The sequence below is a fragment of the Fukomys damarensis genome, unplaced genomic scaffold (assembly GCF_012274545.1).
Source record: "Fukomys damarensis isolate Sample0158 unplaced genomic scaffold, DMR_v1.0_HiC HiC_scaffold_14, whole genome shotgun sequence".
Taxonomy (NCBI): Eukaryota; Metazoa; Chordata; class Mammalia; order Rodentia; family Bathyergidae; genus Fukomys; species Fukomys damarensis.
The window spans coordinates 64,574,012-64,584,550 of record NW_022900926.1 but is presented as its reverse complement, the minus strand read 5'-3'; the positions used below and the strand labels follow the sequence as shown (position 1 = coordinate 64,584,550).

The window sequence follows — 10,539 nt, the reverse complement described above, 5'->3', positions numbered from 1 at the left end:
TGTGTGTGTGTGTGTGTGTGTGTGTGTGTGTGTGTGTGTGTGTGTGTCTGTGTGTGTCTGTGTGTGTTGGGATATTCTACCTATACCGTTTACTGAAATTTTCACATAACCTGTAATACAGAATGATCTTAATTTGGTTACAGTGGATTCTCCATAAACCCAGTTAGATATGAGGAAGGCCCAAAATAATAAAACTGAGTTGTAGGCCAACAAAAGGCAAAGTTATCATTTTCAAGCGTATACCATACTAGGATAGCTTTTCAAGTGGTTAATTATTTTAGATAAACTGCTTTAATCAAGAGATAGAAATCGTGTGTAATGGGCCAGCAATTGTTTACCAACAAATTTGACATATTTGGTGGTGGTGGAGAACAGTTTGTTCTTAAGTTACTCAAACTGTCTCTCAGATATTGCTCACACTATTAATTTGTCTGGCAGATACTTTTTAGGATTAATGTAGATCTAAACTTTATTCCATCTCTCTTCTGCATAATCATAACTTTCAAAGCAACTGAGGCCACACGCGTTAGGGTTTAACTGTATTGATGTAATTGATAACACTCCTCCACTCTTACGAAAATTTTACTTGGCTCCTGAGATTCAAAACTATGCCTTCAAAAGAGACAATAAAACCAATACAAGTCACATTTCTTCTGAAATGACTGTTGCTGAGTCACAGTGTTGGCCCAGAACCGGACTCGATGCTTTGCTGAGTGTCATTTGTGTCCAGTTGCACGTCACCAAACTCTGCTAGTTTCTCAAACTCCTGGATTTCCTGAAATTAAGGTATTACTGCACTAAAATGTTGGGAGACAGGAAAGGAAACAGCCTAGGAATCTTAGGAACTTTTCAACCTTTTTTAAGAGGTAGCCATTTTTAAGGATTTGTCAGGACAAAGTCTTCTCAGTAACCCTAGCTTGCCAGAGTCCACCCAGTGGGGACAGCACACTGTCTTCCTGCTGTGGCCTTCTCAGGGGTCAGAAGCAGGCACCATATTTATGGGGACAGACGGTGCCCTGGCCCTGCAGCCTGTCTGGTGCATCAGTGTCCTGCCCACATCCTGTGTCTCTGAATCACTCTCTGTCCTGCCATGAGGTCTTCTTCCCTCCTCCCTCCTCCCTTGCTGTTTCTCACTCTGACATTCGGATCTGGACTCTGTATCACAGTGCTTCTGGTCGGGGTCCACACACTGATCTTGCAGGGCCCTCAATTCTATCACAGATTAGGAGGACACCCCCGATGGTGACAGCAGGGCCCTAACCACCAACCCACCAGGCTGTACACAAAGCCATAAACAGTCTTTAGAAATAGGCTTACAGGAACAAGGGAAGGGGTCTGAAGACCACCCACTTCCTGGAGGAGGTGTGGCTGCACCCAGATCTCACGTTATCTTGCCACCAGGAAGCCCCACACATGGCATCCGTGAGGGGCTTTGAGGACTCTCAGCATCCTGCCTGCTTAAGTCCCACTGCTGCTCCACACTCAGGATCTCTCTCTGTGCCCTCAGCTAGCACATCCTGACGGGAAGGAAACTCCTTGTATCCAGCTGAGTCAGTTGGGGAAAGAGCCTCAGAGCTCGCACAGGCGCATTTGGTTGTCAGAGCATTAATAAATGGAAAAGTTGCCCAATACCTTCCTACGATTAACCTAAAATTGTGAGTTTATACTTATTATCCCTTCTCTGTGTTTAGGGGAACACAGTATTTGTTTCTTCAACTTGTTCTTATTTGTTCTTGCTTGATTGTGAATAAATGATTCTCATAATCTCCCTCCAAGCCTTCTCCAATTTCTCCGCATTCTCTTAAAAGTGGAAAAGAACCATGAACTGAACTCACTGTTCTCGTGATAAGCTCATGTGCCACACAGCTGCTGCTCTGGCCTGTGGTGCTTGCCTTCTGCCACACACTTCCGCTCTGCCAGCTGGTCTCTTGTGAAGAAACGGAAGTCCCCACCCCTCACTGCTTCCCTGTGCCCTCCAGTGCCTGCCAAGGCCCTCGCCTGTCCCCTAGAAGTGCGACATGATGGGACCTGCTGTCAATGAGAAGATATGGACAGGTAGATGCCTGCTTACGAAACCAGCTAGCCAGTGCCCCTGAGAGGCAAGAACACAATCTAGCAAGGTAGCCATGCAGCAGAAGGTGTGGTTAATGGCTTTGCCTAGGATTTCCACTGTCCTAGCTCTTAACTTCCCTTGGGCAACAGGACAGCCCCACAAGGAAACTTGAGGAATGAAAGAGGAAAATGCAGGGCCCGGTTTTTAAAGTGTGACCTATGAGGCCTGCTCTTGATCTCTCCTCCGTATGCTAAAGTGCTTGTGATCATCTACTCTCTACTGGCACGGGCAAGACCACGTGCTCGCTTTCCTACACAGGATGTGAAGAAATATTTGACAGGCAGCAAACTCCCAAACAAAACCTGTGGAGTGGGGCAGGCCTACAATCCCAGCTCTGAGTGAGGCTGAGACAGGAGGATCCCAAGTCCGAGTCCAGCCTGGGCAACTTAGTGACTTAGAAACAGCCTGTCTCAAAATAAAATAAATAAATAAATAAATAAATAAAATAAAAAGGGCTGGGGATGTATGTCACTGTGAAGACCGTGGTTTAGTCTCCAGTGCCGCTAAGAAAGAAAAAGTGAGTTCTGCATGGAATGTTATTAGTTCAATGTAGAAGATAAAGCACCTCACCACTAGGACTCAGAAAAGAAACTTAAGATGAAAGCTGCACCTTCTACAAAGAAGATACATCAACCCTAAGTAACTTCACATGTTTACCTACACAAATGCTGTGTTATCTTAGAAATACAATTTCTCCTTTCTACCAAGAACACTCTGTATTCTGCAATTAATTTAAGACTTCCCTGGGGTTTTCTCCTAATAAGGATGCCTATCTCCAGAGAGTGAAAATGAGTAAGAGGCCATGCACAACATGCTCCAAATCATCTCAGAAGTGGAATGGCAGCTGACCTTTGCAGGACTCTCAGATCTACCTCTCAGCTGGCCTCACCTCCGTGAGTCTTTCTGCCCTCCCCGCTTCTCCACGTCCTCCAAGAGGCAGAAAGAAGCCTGATTCCGGACACAGGCAGCTTTCAACCACTGCCACACAGGAAAGCAGTGTGATAAAAATAATGCCAACTGTAGATTCCTGGACCCCGCCTCAGGACGAAGACCAAGGGTGACCACAGAGCTGGCGAATAAGGAAAAGCCCTGCCAGGAGGCTTTGGACGGGGAAGGCCAGTGAATGCCATCGATTTCGCTCAGTGCTAATAGAAAACCCTTGCTTTTGTTTCCAACTACCTCAGGACATTTGTATCTCCTCTGTATGAGGAATTAGGTATTTTCATCCTGAGTATTGTTGAGCAGATATGGCAATGAATAAAGAATTTAATCTATTGTGCATATTCAAGTCTTCTCTGTCTTTGTTTCTAAACAAAAAAGCACCTTCACTTTTCAAAGCTGAAAACCCTTTTTATCAAAGACAGTCCAAGTCAACCACTGCTGAAGTTTCTCTAGGGAGATTTATCCAGACTGTGTAAGACCAGGATCAAACAGGTAACCTTCGTGAGGGACACTGGAATGATTTCCATAGTCTCTGAGACTTTAACTGCACACACATACAATCTGCAGATTCTTAGAGGGAAAAAAAAGAGGATCAAAGAGCAAGCGGCTCTGAAGCATTTTACCGACAGCACTGGGTTCACCTATGACACCAGGTCTGCCTCTGGCACTGGCCGGGTGGCTGTGCCGGCTCTGAGCTCGTGGTGGGCTCCCAGGGGTCTGCAGCCAGCACTGAGCTCTCCTGCCCTGGAGGGTGCTGCTTCCCTGAAAGGCTCAGGCTAAACTGTTGTCCTAGCAGATGGCAAACACACATTTCCATGAAGCGCCCTTCAGCCAAGGCAGCTTTAACCATAAAGGTGGAGTTGGTGTTTCTGGATAATTTCAAATAATCCTTCTCAACTGAATTCACCGACTCCAAGGCTGAGCTGATGCTTCATCACAATTAATCCTCAGTTTCTCCAACTGTGAACTCTGTGCTACAGGATGCCAGAGGATGGCCTTGGTATTGCTGCTTTCTTTTAGGTTAAAAAAACACAAGATGCATTGGTGCTGCATCTCAGAAGCACGAGGGAGTTCTGCTGTGGGGACACTGAGGCTAGAGTGACACAGCTTGTTTCTGCTCTCAAATGTTTCGCCTTGCCCTTGTCCTTGGGGTTTTTCCTACTTCTCCAGCCAATGTGACAGCAACGCAGGAGTGGCCTGGTGCCTTACCTGTGAGCAGTGTCTGCCTGGAGCACACTTTTCTGTGGAGGAGCAGGAGGCCTAAGGCCCCCAGCAGGCCTGCACCTCACCTTCACACTCGGCCACCTGCTGAGGTACTCACCCTGCAGCTGCCGGCCCCTGTACAGATCCCGCGCTTTGGTGGGGTGTGCCCTGGCTGAGTTGTCACACTTCGGCTGCTCGTACCTGGGGGTGACAGGGACAAAAGAGAAAACAACAGGGACAGGTTTTCTTTCACTTCTTGTGCATCTTCAAACCCTGCGAGGTGGACCAGCCTGTGGTACAGACTCAGGGGCTGGTCCCTGAGTCATAGCCCCCATGTCTTGGCCCTTCTGTTGCTCTCTGTGGCAGAGAACTGAAGAAACATTCTCCAGGCCACAGGAAAAAGGACACTGTGACTCCTCTCCTGGCCTGTCTGTTTCTCAGTCTGTTCTTTAGGTCTTGGCCAGCGGTTCCCAGATGCCAACACCCACTCCTCCTTCTGCTATCAGACGTAGGAAAAGTGAGCCTTCTGCCCCTGCTCCATGCACTGCTCTAGGTAGGCAGGGAGCAGTAAGGGCCATGTGGGTGGACAAGGGAGGGTCTGACCATGCCCTCCAGGAAGGAGGAAAATTCTCAGAAAGTCTCCGAACTTTACATTGGTGCATTACTTAAGGACTAATGCATTTCCCACCTGATTTATGAAACTGCAAAATTTTGTCCCAGTGTTTAAAAAAAAAGAAAAGCTGTCTGGTTCCACCCAGTGTGCATGGAAATTGTGTAAGTCCTGAAAGGCTGGGGCTCCACTGCCTGAAGGGGCAACTCCAAACCCAGAGGACAGCTTGTCCACAGCCAGGATGCTGCGGTCAACAGCTCCTGTATCTCAGACGCACCAGGGAGTTCTGCTGTGGTGACACTAAGTCTAGAGTGATGCTGCTTGTTTCTGCTGCTCTGCTGGGCACTGGAGACAGGGGGACACAGGGTCTCTGCCCACGGGCTGAGGACACAGACAGAACCGTGCCAGGGGCCATGGTTTAGGTCGGCCCTGTCCCACCTGAATTTCTGTACTGACACTCTCACTGCAAAGCCAGCTTCCAGGGATGCCTTTCAGAAGGTAACAACCAGGGAGCTCACTCCTGGGAGATGGGAGATCCCCTAATGAGATCTTCCTAACTAGGGAGCCAGCCACTCTTGATGGTCATTTGGGTGTGGCTCCAAATTTGGGGCTGAAACAACTTAAGATTTCTAGCAATGATGCAGATAGACAGACAGACAGAACAGATAGACATATATGTATATAGTTGACACGACATTCTGCTCCTTTTAAAGAATGGTAGAAAATGCTAAATTGCAGTAAGAAACAGTAATCTCAAGAATTATTGCCTAACAACGTGAAATTCAGCTTTGACACCTATCACTAGTGTTTAAATAGTGTGTTTTTCTAACATGTTTGTGTAAGGGAAAGGCATTCCTCTTGAATATCTGGATGCCCACCAAACTCCAGGCTGACAGCTAGGGAGAAGGGCAACTTCAAGCCATGTGTCATGCACAGGGCCAGGGGGCAAGGGCTCTGGAGGTGGGCACAGAAGCTGCCCTTTGCCAGGCAGGCACAGCCCGCAGGCCGATGGCAGGGGGCAAAGCCTCTGTCTGCTGTCATAGAGAGGAAAGTTTGCACTCACGCAGCAGCTGCAATAGGCCTGCTCCGCACTGAACCCAGCAGCCCCTTCCAAGCTGACACCTGCCCCACCCTTCCAGCCTGAATTCCACCTCCACCGGGCCCAGCACTGTGGACTTGCACGTGTGACTCCCCTCCACCCACAGGGCAAGCTGCGACCCAGATGTGGATGTTGGCACGGAAGGGAGGGGAACAGCTGGAAGGCGATTCTGCAGGGGGAGTGGGGCAAGCAGCTCTGCACCTGGGGTGGGCAGGATGCCAGTACCTACGGCCTGGACTCCAGCCTACCAAAGCAGGGCCTCTCAATGCCTTTCTATGGTTGTAAGGAAAGAAAGCTAGGTCCTATGTAAAAAAGGTATTTATGCCTTTTTACTCTTGTTGAATTTTTAAATTTGCCTCTCCATCAAGAAATGGGGAGAATAAGGAAAATAAATAGTTGTGTCTCTACCCAAGTATAGATCCAAGCACAGTGTATCTCCCTGGACTCTTCCTTCCAGGAAATCAGTGCAGAAATGGCATTTAGGTGACAGATGGTGTTGGAACATTGGTGCAGGAGGTTTTCTGTGATAAGGATGCGAGTCACCCCAGAGCAGCAGAAGAGAACAGAAGTTGACTATAGCTGACCATGTGCTCTGCTGATTTTGATTGACTGTCCAACATCCATGCCGTCCTGGACATGTAAAACAATGTCTTATCTTGGGTGTATGACCCAACAGAAGGCAGTGATTTATAAATTAAATCTGCCCGGGGACTTCTACAAAAGGAGAGAGAGGGGCGGGGGGATGTGTCCTGTGTGCCCTGAGCACTGTGGCATGTGGACAAGATGGTGGAAAAGCTACAGCCACCCTGTGGCTCAGAAGAGAACCTTCCTGGGACAAAGGCAACACAAGGCACGGCCAGACTGCTGTGCCTCTGAGCTTGTAAGGACATAATGCAGTCCCTCCTGTGCACGTATCTGGCAGTCTTCCTGTTCTCTACGTGACACCTGCAGCTGCTCCATAGCTACTGGTCAAAACCGCTAGAACTTGCTGTGCTGTGGAGAAGCAGCCACCCCATAGGTCCTCCACCCACTGCTCCCAGCTCTGCAGATCTCCACTCTGGTTAGCCTTCAAGGGCCACCGTGGATATTACATTCAAGCTGTACCCACAGACCCTCCCCTCGTCCCATTCCCTTCCCTCCAAATCATTAGTCACCACCTGATATACTTCCTCACTAGGGCTTATCTATGGATAGGTTTTGCTACCACCCATCTCCTGTCACGGTGAGAAGTTCTACACAGTGTCCCCAGGTCTAGGCCTGTGCCTGGCAGACTGCAGGCATGCACATGTTTGCTGGAAGAGAAATGAAGAAATGAACAAGCCTGGAGTGTGTCAGCATCATAAGAGCTGACATCGCCTCTCCTGGGACATCCCACACTTGCCCTGGTGCCAGAGTCCAGCACTCACCCAGGCCTACTCTGAAGGCTCTGCCCTGCACCCTGCTCTCCTGCTTTCCAGCCATCCCACATATCCCGCTATCTACAGCCCTTCCCTGAGGCCCAGTCAGCCAGGACTTTGGACTCCTGACCCTCTGCCCAGAATATGAGTCTGGCTGAGACCAGCTCAAGTGCCAGCCACCCCCACTGCCAGGCTGTTTGCTACCCCACCTTCGCACTCATCATTTCCTGGTTGCAGGGCGAGCAGACACCACGGAGGCCTGTCTCTCCTTTTACACAAAACCTAGGCTCTTTAAGACTGTTCCAGTCTTAATTTGGGTCCTCCATGAAGCACATTCTCCCTATTCCTGGTGGCCTGGAGACTACCTGGGTCTCGGGCACACCAATATTTTCACCATGTAGAGAGATGGGAGGTTCACCAGGTCTGTGGGGAAGATTTCCCTTCCTGGCAAAAAGAAGAAGACTTTCTTCTTCCAGAATGTATTCCCATGGCTACAAAGCACGTTTCTAGAAAGTATGGCAGGAATAAACCCTGAGCCAGTCAGGAAGCTGCCAGTGGCTGGGCAGGAAGGGCATCAGAGGCTCATTCTGATGGTGTGTTTGGATGGGTGTAATCCCCAGAAATCCCCCTCCATTCAGACTGTGAGAGTTGATAAATCCTGAGCCCAGGTGGTCCCCATGTAGGGAAGTCCCCATGCAGTGAGAGGACACTGTGTGTGGTCAGGTAGGTCCCTTGGTCCTGACCATCACTGACCATCAGCATTTGTGCTGAATGGATGGATGAATGGATGGATGGATGGATGGATGGATGGATGGACAGACAAGCGGATGGATGGATGAATGGACACATGTACGGATGATAAATGACAGATACAACTGCAGCCAGCACTTGAGGGGTCTCTCCACTTCATTCAACCTAATGTCCTTTCTTGTTTATACCTGGCCTTGGGATAAACAGACTCAAAAGATTCAGTGAATGTTTTAGGCAAAGCATCTTAGATCACTCATTTTTAGAAATATAAAATCAATTTCCATCCCCTAAAGTATATAAATATTCCCAGCTCCAGGCTGAGCACCCACACTCTATTTCCTTTGAGTGAGTGCTTTAAATTCTGCCTAATAAAACCTCTTTGTGTCAAGAGGGAGATGGAGAGGGAGAAGGAAGTACATAGAGTGGCTTGCTCTCTCCTACAGGCAAACCGGGGGAGAAGAGAGCCGGAGTCTCTCCCTTTTGGCAGGAAATAGCAGTCTGTTCAAAGTGGCATCAGGTAGAGGGGGAAGAGAGGGCTCACTCTGTTTCAGGTCCATCACATTATGAAGTGTTTCCAGGTTCTTTGGGGATAGCACTATAAACGCTGGTCTCAGCACTTTGGATGCGGGGTGAGGAGTCTGGTGTTGACAGCATCAGGACTGTCCTCGGCCCGCCCTGAGAACACATTTGCCAGGGACACTTCAGCTCTGCTGCAGATGCAGGCAGCCAGGGAACGACAGGCACGGGGCCTGTGTCACAAGCAGATGACAGCCCCTCACATGCAGTAGTGAGCATGGCCTGAGGAGGCAGAGGGGCTTCCCAGCGATGCCGTGTGGAAGGCAGTGCTCCCTCTGTACCTGTGCACGGGGATGGGAGAAGCTCGGCCAAGCCTGGAAAGGTGGACATTCTTGCTCCCAAAGCCTCCCTGCCACTTTCTGAAGAGTGCGGTGCATCTTCCCTGGCAGGGCACCCAGGAAAGGGTGCGGGGAGCTGTGAGACCAGGCAAGGTGCGCATTCCGGTCACCCCAGCTCCAGGCACCTGGGGGAGCCCAGACCTGCTTTCCTCTCTCCACACCTGGTGGTTCCATCAGAAAATCTGAAGAAATAACTTAGGAAGTATCAAAATATTCATGTCCAGGCAATAGAGAGAAAATGGTAAATCAAATTTGATAAGGTTTGGAGAGATAATATTTTCCTAAATCTGTAAACTATTTTTAAATAAATGTAAGAAAAACCAAAAGGCAGATTCATGTAACACAGCTGCTGAAACACAGCTGCACTGGGGATCTTGCTGCTCCATGAGTGAGGTGCCCTGGGGAAGTTACTTGATTTGCTCAAACTCGCACAAAATGTGAGTCAGTTGATTTTGTATTTCAAATCCTTCAATAAGTTTACTGCTCTTCCCTTGGCACATTCATGCTATCTTTAATGTAGTATCTTACAGCATTTGTGCTCTGTCGAAAGCCAGCTTGGCATCTTCTTCAATGTTGTGTGGAGATCCAGGAGGCCGGGCTGGGCCTCTGATGCAGACCCCACACTCGCCACATCCTGGAGACCTATCAGACTGACCTGGCCTGCAAGTGTGGATGTGAGCTCTTCTGCTATAGCCCACAGGAGACTCCCGTATCACCTCCAGAGCCACACTTTCCCTGTCCTTGGATTCCGCAGCCACTTGCTCTAAAAGGCCATACAGGCACAGAGGATGGAGGACGTGGCTCACACCCTGGCCTTGTCCTGTGGGCTTGACACTCTCCAGGGTGACTCCAGCCCCCTGCTCCCATCCTCCCCAAGGCTGTGCATACCTGGTGGATGTGCCAGGGATGGGGCGCCCTGTGTCTACCAGCACACACCAGCAGTACCCTGTGGATGGGTGGCACTGCACCGGCTTGTAGAGGCCACCATGGGCACACTCAGGGATCACCACGTTGTCATTCTTGGGCTGCTTGGCCTCCTCCAGGGCAGACTGGTGCTCCTGGTCACAGGAGGATGCTGGAAAGGAAGAAAGAAAGGTGGTAAGTGGGCACTGGGGTGGGACTGGAACAGCGGTCAGGGCCAGGAGGGCCTGTGGTCACGCTTGGGGGCAGAGGGCTGAGTACTGCAGGGCTCAGAGTCCTTGAGAGAGAGAGAGAGAGAGAGAGAGAGAGCATGAGCACGCACCCATCTCAGGGCCTCTGCTGCCCTCCTGCCCACACTCCAGCACACCCTTCTCCAGCTGTCACACCACCCCTGCTGGAGCCTGCAAAACACCAGCTTTCCTAGGTCAGAGGCCCTGACCTCTCTCCGACTGCAGAACAGGCTCTCCACATCTCTGCCATCAGCCCAGAAGATGTGCGGGGGGGTGCGTGTGTAAAGCAGGCCACGGCAACGGAAGTCAGTAACTATAGCTGGTATTTTCTTATAGTTCTGCTTCCCAGCAGCCAGTGAC

At 49.8% G+C, this 10,539-nt stretch overlaps 1 protein-coding gene across 1 annotated transcript in view; it reads right to left on the bottom strand.

Moving 5' to 3' along the window:
• The window catches only part of Smoc2 (SPARC related modular calcium binding 2), an 87,723-nt gene that overhangs the window by 24,884 nt on the left and 52,300 nt on the right, over positions 1 to 10,539 (bottom strand). Inside the window, exons 8-9 of the mRNA XM_010628951.2 lie at positions 9,917 to 10,103; positions 4,377 to 4,459 (exon numbers count right to left, since the gene is read on the bottom strand). Coding sequence (XP_010627253.1) covers positions 4,377 to 4,459; positions 9,917 to 10,103 — 270 coding nt within the window. The remainder of the gene's footprint in view (positions 1 to 4,376; positions 4,460 to 9,916; positions 10,104 to 10,539) is intronic.